Source organism: Dictyostelium purpureum, assembly GCF_000190715.1.
Source record: "Dictyostelium purpureum unplaced genomic scaffold DICPUscaffold_127, whole genome shotgun sequence".
NCBI classification, from domain to species: Eukaryota; Evosea; class Eumycetozoa; order Dictyosteliales; family Dictyosteliaceae; genus Dictyostelium; species Dictyostelium purpureum.
In genome coordinates, this window is record NW_003519464.1 from 64,058 (window position 1) to 74,393 (window position 10,336).

Sequence of the window (10,336 nt, forward strand, 5' to 3'; positions counted from 1 at the left end):
AAAACTCTAAATTTGAAAGATTTCAATAAAAAATATATTTATATACCAAAACTTTCAATTTATAAATTCTTATAAAGACTTTCATTGTTATATATATAATGAGAAATGTTCTTTATGATCATTTGGCAAATTTTAAAAATGAAATAATAACATAAACATGTGGGAACCTATTTTTATTAAATGTAGTATATGACCCCCATAAGGTTTGAACATATAAAGTAGGAGTTCAAATTAATAGTATAAATTAAGAAATTTCCCTTTTGCTAAGTTGGTCACCTCACGCCTTATTTGTGCATAGTGCACTTTATTACACAATATCAACAAATTGCCCAGATAGCTCAGTCGGTAGAGCGCAAGGCTTTTAACCTTGTGGTCGGGGGTTCGAGCCCCCCTTTGGGCGAAATCTTTTATTTTTTGGGTTTTTTTTTTTTTTTTTTTTTGCTTGTAATGTAATCACTGCTTATTATATATCATTTTAGTTAATAATTCCATTTTTTTCATAAGTGGATAGTTTGTTTTCTCGATCAATACAACAACATCAATCTAAGATTATACTACCCAAACCACCAAATATCAGATGAGCATATAACTCATTTCAGCAAGTACACAGATATAGAAAAGATCTCATTCGACAAAAAGAAAAAGAAAACTCTCTTTATCTCTCTCTCAAAAGAGAACCTATATAACCTCCTTAATGAAAGAGATACCACCAACAAGATGAACAAGTTCATCACACACTGCGACGATTACCATATGGTAATTGGAAATATCAACTCATCCAATCAAGACATTGAAAAAGTGTTAAAAGAACAACTTAACCTAAAATTGACTTCTTCCTTTCTCACATCAAAGTCAACAAAAACAATACCTCCTTTTTCCACCTCATCGAAAGCAAAAACAACCCAATCAAATCAAAGCTACTCCAATCACCATACTATCGTATTAAGATTAAGTCTGCAACAAAATCAAAAAATCATCCTAACAACAAAATCAATCAATTAATCAATGAAGATATGTCCAGGGTCTCCACTGATAAAGAAGTTGATAACAACATTACCAAAATGAATCAATTAATCAATGAACATTTTTCGGGGTCCGCCACTGATAAAGAAATTGATACCATCACTACCATAATGAATCAAATGATCAATGAAGACTCGTCGGGGATCTACACTGATAAAGAATTTGAGAACCTCATTACCATACTCAAAAATGATTGTGCCGACTCTAATGATCAAGATGATGATCACAAAGAAACTATTTCTGATAACGAATCTAACAATCCAACTAACACAATAGATAATGATGAAATATCTAATGATGAAACAAACAAACAATTAAAAAACCAATCACCTCAAGATGACAATAAATCATCAACCAACAAACCCTTAAGAACATCCAGGGTTAACGCACTAAACAACATCTTAACAAGATTAACTTCACAAAATTCCAAAAATGAAACCGCCATAACAAATACGAATACCACTACAAAAAGTAACCGTACTCGAAATGTTAGCCAAATATCCACACCAATCAAATCCACTACGTACCAATCAGGTAGTCCGAAATCACCTGCTATCGAACAAAAATCTAAGAAAAAAAAAACTTCTTAAACTAGATAGGTTGATTCAACCATACCCCAACCCTCACTACTTCTTAAACTAGATAGGTTATTCCAACCTTACCTCAACCCCTACTTCTTCTTATATTTTAATATAAATAAACACTGTCGCTTACACATTATTCATAACTTAAATAATTATCGTTTTATTACTTTAATAAATATTATTTACTTTAAATAACTAATAGATTTGTACCTACATTACATGCTTTCCTGCTCCGCGACAATTAAACGGTGCACCGCCCGAGCCTCAGTTTTGCAGTGGCATACTCAGTTTTTTTGCAGAACAAAATCTTTTTAAAAAAAAAAAAAAATTTTGTAGAACAATCCAACCAAACTACTTTCAAATAGTGGTTTTAATAAATACTATTTTTAATTAGTTACAACAAAATAAATAAACAAATAAATTCGACTAATTCTCCATTAAACAATTGATTACAAAATTTAAAATTTTCTTCCCTGTAATCTTTTAATTTCCCTCCAATAGCATTGAAAGCATAGTGGTAGAACGTTTCCTAGAAGTTACCGCGATTCGAATCCAAAAAGTCTCGCAGGTTTTCCGAATCACACACGAATTGACGTTACCCTGCCCAACTTATAAGAGTTTTACCACTGCTTACAAGTATAAAACATACCAAAACAAAAACAAACACAATAAAAATACTGATAACTTAATGTATCATTAAGAATCATCTTCACTTCTAAAAAAAAAGGATTGCTCTGGTATATCTTTCATATGTCCAAGCTTTTTGTACTTCTACACTTGTTTCTATATCTCATTAACCCAATCCTCCTGTGTTGTAATCTTGAACGCTCTCTAATTATTGTCATTTTGAAATTTGTATTGATCTTTATTCATTACATTATTGTTTATGTTTTATTTTTATTTTTATTTTTATTTTTTAAAGTTTCTTTTATATTTGAATATGATCCTTTTCAATATCTTTATAATTTGAATTTATTTAATTTATTTATTAAATTATTATAATTGATTAAATTAAATGACTATTATATTACATTTTTTGGAATCTAAAATAATCTATTTAAGAAATTTGCTCTTGATAGCCTACACTTATTTTAATTTAATTTTGTTTTTATAATCCAACAACATAAAAAAATAAAAAAAATAAACAATTTTAATAACCATTATCGATATTTTATTAAAGTGAACTTTTTTGAAAGAATTTCATTGAAATGACTAAAATATATTATAATTAACTATTTTAGTGCATTAAAAATTTAATTATTGTATTTTATCTTTCTATAACATTATTTATGTTTATAGCCAATGGTATAGGGTATATATTGATTAGAGAGGGGAATATATAACAATTAAAAAAAAAAAAAAAAAAAAAAAATTATAAAAAAAATTTTTAAAAAAAAAAAAAAATTAAATTTTATTTTAAATTTTTAATTTTTAAAAAATTTTTTTTTTTTTTTCATTAAAATCCATTTCATATTGCCAATTGTAGTATGAATAAAAATAAAAATAAAAAGAATAAAAACAAACATATTATTAATAATAACAATAATAATAATAATAATAACAATAATAATAATGATAATAATAGAAATAATTTAAATAATAAAAAAAATAATAGAACAGACGCATTAAAAAGTGATAATAACAATAAATTAAAGAAAAACGATTCTGATAAAGAACCAAAAACTACTTTAACATCTTTATCCACAAATTATATAACTAGTGATAATTTAGATAAACAAACACAATTACCAACAAAAGCGCAATCACATCCCCTACCACAACACTCAATAATGAATATAGAAAATAATCAAAGTGGCGATGGTGGTAAAAAACCCAATTCACCTCAATTAACCCCAATTACAAATGCATTAGTTATCCGAGATAGTAATATGGATGATAATATATTAGATATTAAAATAAGAGATGTTTTATCGAATTTAGGTTTAGAAAAATACTATAGCATCCTCGAAAATGAAAATATTTTATTGTGGGAAGATTTTAAAGAATTAAAAAATGAAGATTTAAAACTGATTGGTTTTAAAATGGGCGATATTGTAAAAATTAGAAGGCATATTAAAGATGGTAAATTTTTTTTATTTTTTTTACATTATAATTTTATATTTATTAAATTTATTTATATTTATTAACAATTTTTTTTTTAGACGAACCACCTAACGAAAAATTAATTGAAGATCTTTTAGAGTTATTATTTAAAAACAATGATCCATCATCAACGTCACACGAACTAGCAAGACAAATACGATTAAGTAAAGAGATAAGAGAAAAAGAACAAAATGAGAAATTAGAACAGCAATTTCAATTAGAAAGAATAAAGTTTAGAGAAGAAAAGGAGAAATTAGAAAAAGAAAAAATAGAAAAAGAGAAATTATTAAAAGAGAAATTAGAAATAGAAAAAATAGAAAAAGAGAAATTATTGAAAGAGAAATTAGAAATAGAGAGAATTTATAAAGAAAAATTGGGTCAGGAAGTATCTCAAAGAGAGGAATTTGAAAGAAAAAAAAAGGCTGAAGAATATCGTCTAGAAAAGGAAAGATTGGTGAGAGAAAGACTAGAGAAAGACCGTTTAGAAAAAGAAAGGTTGGAGATAGATCGTCTAGAAAAAGAAAGGTTGGAGAAAGTCCGCCAAGAAAAGGAAAGACGAGAGAAAGATCGTCTAGAAAAAGAAAGGTTGGAGAAAGACCGTCAAGAAAAAGAAAGGTTGGAGAAAGATCGTCTAGAAAAGGAAAGACTAGAGAAGGATCGTCTAGAAAAGGAAAGGTTAGAGAAAGATCGTCTAGAAAAGGAAAGGCTTGAGAAAGATCGTTTAGAAAAAGAAAAGTTAGAGAAAGACCGTCAAGAAAAGGAAAGGCTAGAGAAAGATCGTCAAGAAAAAGAAAGGATGAAGGAAGTTCGTCTGGAACAGGAAAGACTGGCCAACGAAAAGCTGGAGAAAGATCGTCTAGAAAAGGAAAGGATGGAGGAAGTTCGTTTAGAAAAAGAAAGACTGGAGGAAGAAAAAATTGAAAAAGATCATTTAGAAAGAGAGCACAAGAAAAATAAAGATATATCAACACAAAGTATTGAGGAAGAAGAAAAAAGACAAAAGCTTATTGAAGAGTCATCAAATTATGATTTTAGTAATGCATTTAATGGAGGAGCTCCAACATCTGAAGATGAAAAAATGGTGTCACCAAGAGGCAGAAGCAGGAGTAGAAGTACCAGTATAAATAATAATAAAACAGATCATACTGACCAAGAAAGTACTAGGGGAAGAAGTAGGAGTAGAAGCTCGTCATCTTCTGGTGACAGCGAAACTGAAGATGGTAATAGAAAATCAAACAAAACTGTAAATATGAAAAAAAATGAACAAGATGATGAAATGGAAATTTCGGATGATGAAGGTAAAACAAATAGAAAACCAAGGACCAGTGAACAAAAAGAAATTGAAAATCAAAAACGAAGAGAGCAGCATCAAAGAGAATTAGAAGAAGATAAATTGTATTATGAAAAGCACAAAAAGAATATAGAATCAATGAAAGGACCACTTGGATCATCACCCAGTTTTGAATCATCCATTGCAGTAGCAACTACAACAAAATTACCAAATGCAATGACTGATCTTGAAGAAATTGAGGATTTTTTAGTAAAGAAAAAGAACGAATGGCTAGAAAAGAATGTTGGTAAACTTAGCAAAACAATTGGTAAACTTTGGGAATTTTCAAGAAAGAATCCAGAAATTATAAAGAAACGTGAAAAGAGATATTTTGAAATTAGTGAACGTAAATGCAAATTTTTTAATGACTTTAAAGCAAACTTTTCACCCGAAACCTATAATCTAATATCAAAAACATTCGAAGATTTCTGGCAAGAAGAGTGGATTATTGATATTTTACATAATGATAAACCTCCTGTATTTGAAAAAGAACAAATAGAATTTCAACATCAACAAGTAAAGCAACCATCACAAAAATCCGATATAGTATTTATTGAAGATGAATCAGATGCCATCGAAGATTGGGGTGAAGATTTTCTTTCGTCAGGTAATAAAAAAGCAGTTAATGAAAATAAAACCGATACACCAGAAAAAATAGATTTAGAAGATCTATGGAGCACAAATAAGAAGCGTAAAGAACCATCATCGAATACAATTTCAGACACCAATAAACCTGAAGATGTTGAAAGATCAAAACCTAAAAAACTCAAAACCTCCAGTGATAGCGATAGTGATATGGAAATCATATCAAGCGGAAAATCATCACCAAGGCTTAAAATACCAGCAAGAACAAGTAGAAATAAGAAAGATAATCACAGCGATAGTGATTATGAAGATGATGAAGTGGTAATTACAAATGCCCACCATACAAAAGATTTAGAACAATTTTTAGATGAAAAAGAGAAACAAAAAAGAAATAAATCTTCATCATTTGATAAATCAAAACCAAAATTAAGAACATTAAAGAAATGGAAGCCATCCTTAAACAGCGAAGATGAATCAGAAAGTAGTTATTCGGGTGAAGGTGACAGCGGCAGTGAAAGTTATAGTGACGGTGACAGTGGTGGTAGTTACAGTGACAGTGAGAGTGACAGCGATAGTGAAAGTAATAGTTTTTCTGATTCATCACTTTCATCCTCTTCATCAAGATCATCTAGTGGAAGTGATTCATCATCGGAAGACTCTAATGATGATAGTAGTGATTATGAAAACAACAGCGACATACCAAAGAAATTAACTAATACCACCTCTCCAACTATCAAACCAAAAATACCAGAGAAAAAGAAAACAAAAGTCATTGAAATTCAAGATATTAATAATGTAAATCAAAGAACACTTAGAATAAGAAGGAAAGAACAAGAAGAAAACAAACAAATCGAAGAACTTAGACAAGCTAGTCTAAACTCTGACCAATTTAAAAAGAACAATCTATTAATTTTCCCTGGTAGTGAGGGTAAAAAGGATATTTTTATTGACCCTCAAATTGGGTGTTTCCTCAAAGAGCATCAAATTAAAGGTGTGCAATTTTTATGGGACAATTTGGTATTCAAAGGTAAAGGCTGTATTTTAGCACATTCAATGGGTTTAGGTAAAACTTTACAAGTCATCACTTTTCTTTATACCCACAATCAATACCATAAAGGCTCAAAATATCTTTTAATAGTACCTGCAAATACACTATGTAACTGGGAAAGAGAATTTAAGAAATGGTTGCCATCGAATAATGCAAAATCAAAAAATTCACTCAAAGTTTTTGCGCCTCATAATCATAATATGAGAGATCGTTGTAATGTAATTAGAAATTGGTATAAAAACGGCGGTGTATTATCATTGACATTCGAATCGTTTTCAAGTATGGTCAGCAAGTACCGAGAAGAATATCAAGATATTGGACTAGTGCTCAAAACTGATTTCATGATCGTTGATGAAGGCCATCGATTAAAATCGACGAAAACCAAACTATTTGACTGCGCCAATCTTGTAGAAACACCAAAAAAAGCTTTACTTACTGGCTATCCATTGCAAAATAATTTATTTGAATACTATGTAATGATTGACTATATAAGAAATTTACATTTAGGTAACGAAAGAGAATTTAAAGAACGTTTTGTTAAACCGATTTCCGCAGGTTCAAAGAGTGATGCCACCGAATATGAAATTAAACAAATGAACTATAGAATGGCTGCACTTCATGATCTAATTAAAGATTTTGTTCAAAGACTTGGCCCAGAAGTTTTAGATAAGGAAGTTAATGTTAGCAAAAAGGAAAAGATGATACTGGTTAAACGTACCGAAATTCAAACCCGTCTATTGGAGATCTCTATCAACTCTAGTACATCAGTTGACCATTTTGCACAATTCGAAGTTTTAACTGTAGTATGTGCTCACCCAGATGGCCTTTTAGAAAAGAAACCACTGTCCAATAAAGATTTAGAGAAAAAACCAATTAACGAATTAAAACAAATCCTCAAAGTAAACGATGTTCCAACAACAGATATTATTTTAAAGAGTGAATTAGTTCAACGTGTAATCAGTCTTAATGAAATTAAATCAGCAAATATACACCAACCAAATGTATTTACTTCATATTTCAATTCGATTGGTTATAGAAGAGGTATATTAGAGCGTAGTAACAAATTTTTATTATTTTTTTCAATGTTAAAAAACTTTACTGAAAATGGTGAAAAAGTTGTAGCATTTAGTTTTTCAATCTCAACACTCAATCAGTTGGAATATTTCTTGCAAAAGAATTTAAATTGGAAACCAAACATCGATTATTTTAGATTAGATGGCCAAACTCCTTCAAAGGTTAGGCAAAGGATGATTAATCGTTTCAATGAAGAAGACAATCATTTAAAATTATTTATTATATCAACAAAAGCAGGTAGTTTAGGTACCAACTTAACTGGTGGTACCAGAGTTATTATTTTAGATCTCAGCTGGAACCCTGTACACGATCGTCAAGCAGTTTATAGATGCTATAGAATTGGTCAAAAGAAAACCGTATATGTTTATACTCTTGTAATGGCTGGTACTGGTGAAGAAAGAATTTACAATAGAATGATCCACAAACAAGCTTTGGCAAAGAGAGCGGTAGATGCTGAAAATCCTAAAATTGAAGAAGAAGTTAAACGTGGTAATAGAGTATTGATAGATGTTCCTCAAGATCTAGAATCAATCAATAGAGAAATTAAAGATAACAATGATCCCATTTTTAACAAAACTATCGAAGAAAATATAGATACAATTATTGCAATTAAAGATGTTAATACTTATTTTGCTATGGATCATGGTAAATTAACCGAAGAAGAGGAAAAAGAAGCTATAAACAATTATAAACAAGAGATTTCATCAAGTAATTTTATCAATTATAATTTACCAAGATCCAATACAAATAATAATTTAAATAATAGTTTAAATAACAATAATAATACAAATATAAACAAATTTATTTAAATAAACATATCACCCAAAAACTTAATAAATAAGTTTATTTTAATTTTCTTTTTCAAACAAAAGGGCACAAGTGTGTGTTAAGTTTTTAAATTTTAGCCACGTTTAAAAAAAAAAACATTTTTTTTTTTGAAAAAGATTGAACCATTTTTTGTAAATGTTTTTTTATTTTAAAAAATTTGTGGTTGTAAACTTATGATTTATTACAATTTTTTTTTTTATTTAAAACTTAATCGGTTTTACTTTTTATAAAAACCTTCAATAAATTTTTTTCAAAATATTTTTAATTTCCTGTAAATATAAGTCTTATCTTTTTCTAATTCCGATCCACCTAAATCTCTAAAATAAAAAATGTTATTTGGTAGGTATAATTTTTAAAGTTTTTAAAAATAAAATTTAGATTAATAACTAATTATTTACTTTAATAGAATCAATTTTAAAATTATTTAAAAACCAAAACCAAAATTCTCAAACATCCAAAAGCTATAACAATCTTAATTATCATAGAACCAATTATGCCTCAAATTTAAAATCTTGTGATAATTCAATAGCTACTCCCGATAGATTCTATCCATTTTAAATATATTTTGTAAAATAATATCTGTATTTCGAGTTTTTTATAAATAAATTTTTTATTTTTATTTTAAAATAAATTCTTTTTTTTAAATTAAATATTTTTACATTATCATTTAAACTATTTTTAATTAAGTTTTAAGGGATGTGTGGGTAAAAAGTGTGTGGGAAAAATTTAATTTCAAAAATGAGAATAGATAAAAACAAAATATTTGGCTTTTTTATTGGTTAATAAAAAAAATATTAAAATAAATTAAAAAATAATTTTTTTTTAAGGAAAATAATTAAAATCATCTTCTCTTTTATAAAAATAAAAAATATAGATACACCAAAACCAATACAATTCTTTGCTTATGAAAATAAAAAAAAATTAAAAAATAATAATTAATTTAAATAGAGAATTTTATTGTTGTTTAACAATAATATTTTATTAAAAGAAAAAAATGTTAACATTTAATTTTTTTTAATAAAATATTTTAATTTTTTAATTATAATGTATTATTTTTTTTTAAAGTGAAGATTTTTAATGATACATAAAGTCATCAGTTTATTTTTTTGTGTTTTATCATAATTTTTTTAAAAAAGTAAAAATAGAAAATGAAAATAAAAGTATAATAATTTGTTAAATAATATATATTTTAGAAAAAAATTGAAGTTGATAAATTAAAAATAACACATACATCACAATTTTCTTCTTTTCGCCCCTTTTTTTATAAAAGGTTTTTTTTAAAGATTTTATTAGGGGTTATAATGAGGTTTTTGTGGGTAAAAAATTAATAAATGAGGTTTTTTGTGGGTAAAAAAACCCTATTTTTTAATTTTATTTTTATCCTTTTTTTTATTTTCATTTATAAAAAAAAATACGTTTAAAAATGGGGTCAAACTACAAATTAAAAAATAATTTAAAAAATTTAATCTTCTTTTCAAAATTACTTTTTAAATACGATTTTATTTTTTTTTTCCAATATTGGAAAAATTTATTATCTATTTTTTTTTCAAAAAAAAAATTTTTTAAAAAAATACATTAAAATAAAAAAAAGGATAAATAAAAAATCAGTTTATACCTCTTTTTAAAAAAAGGTCAAATTACAAATTAAAAATATAATAATATAATAAAAAAAATTCAAAAGTGTTAACACTTTTAAAAAATTTAAAACAAACTGCTAATTATAATTTTTTTTTTTTGAAGATAAAAAAATCATTATGATGC

The 10,336-nt window shown here is 26.9% G+C and overlaps 3 protein-coding genes across 3 annotated transcripts; all 3 read left to right on the top strand.

The window, feature by feature from the left end:
• Positions 1-1,013: 1,013 nt before the first annotated feature.
• Positions 1,014-1,613, top strand: DICPUDRAFT_79074 (uncharacterized protein; the record flags this gene model as incomplete). The annotated part of the gene is made up of 1 exon (XM_003288212.1): positions 1,014-1,613. The coding sequence occupies one exon, from the start codon at positions 1,014-1,016 to the stop codon at positions 1,611-1,613; it is 600 nt and encodes a 199-aa protein (XP_003288260.1).
• Positions 1,614-3,094: 1,481 nt separating this feature from the next.
• DICPUDRAFT_97966 (uncharacterized protein) lies at positions 3,095-8,614 on the top strand (the record flags this gene model as incomplete). The annotated part of the gene is made up of 3 exons (XM_003288213.1): positions 3,095-3,689; positions 3,770-4,245; positions 4,471-8,614. 3 exons carry the CDS (start codon positions 3,095-3,097, stop codon positions 8,554-8,556), a joined length of 5,157 nt encoding a protein of 1,718 aa, XP_003288261.1. The 3' UTR covers positions 8,557-8,614.
• A 290-nt stretch (positions 8,615-8,904) lies between these two features.
• Positions 8,905-9,133, top strand: DICPUDRAFT_152485 (uncharacterized protein; the record flags this gene model as incomplete). Its single annotated transcript, XM_003288214.1, has 2 exons — positions 8,905-8,914; positions 8,982-9,133. 2 exons carry the CDS (start codon positions 8,905-8,907, stop codon positions 9,131-9,133), a joined length of 162 nt encoding a protein of 53 aa, XP_003288262.1.
• Between the last annotated feature and the right edge of the window lie 1,203 nt (positions 9,134-10,336).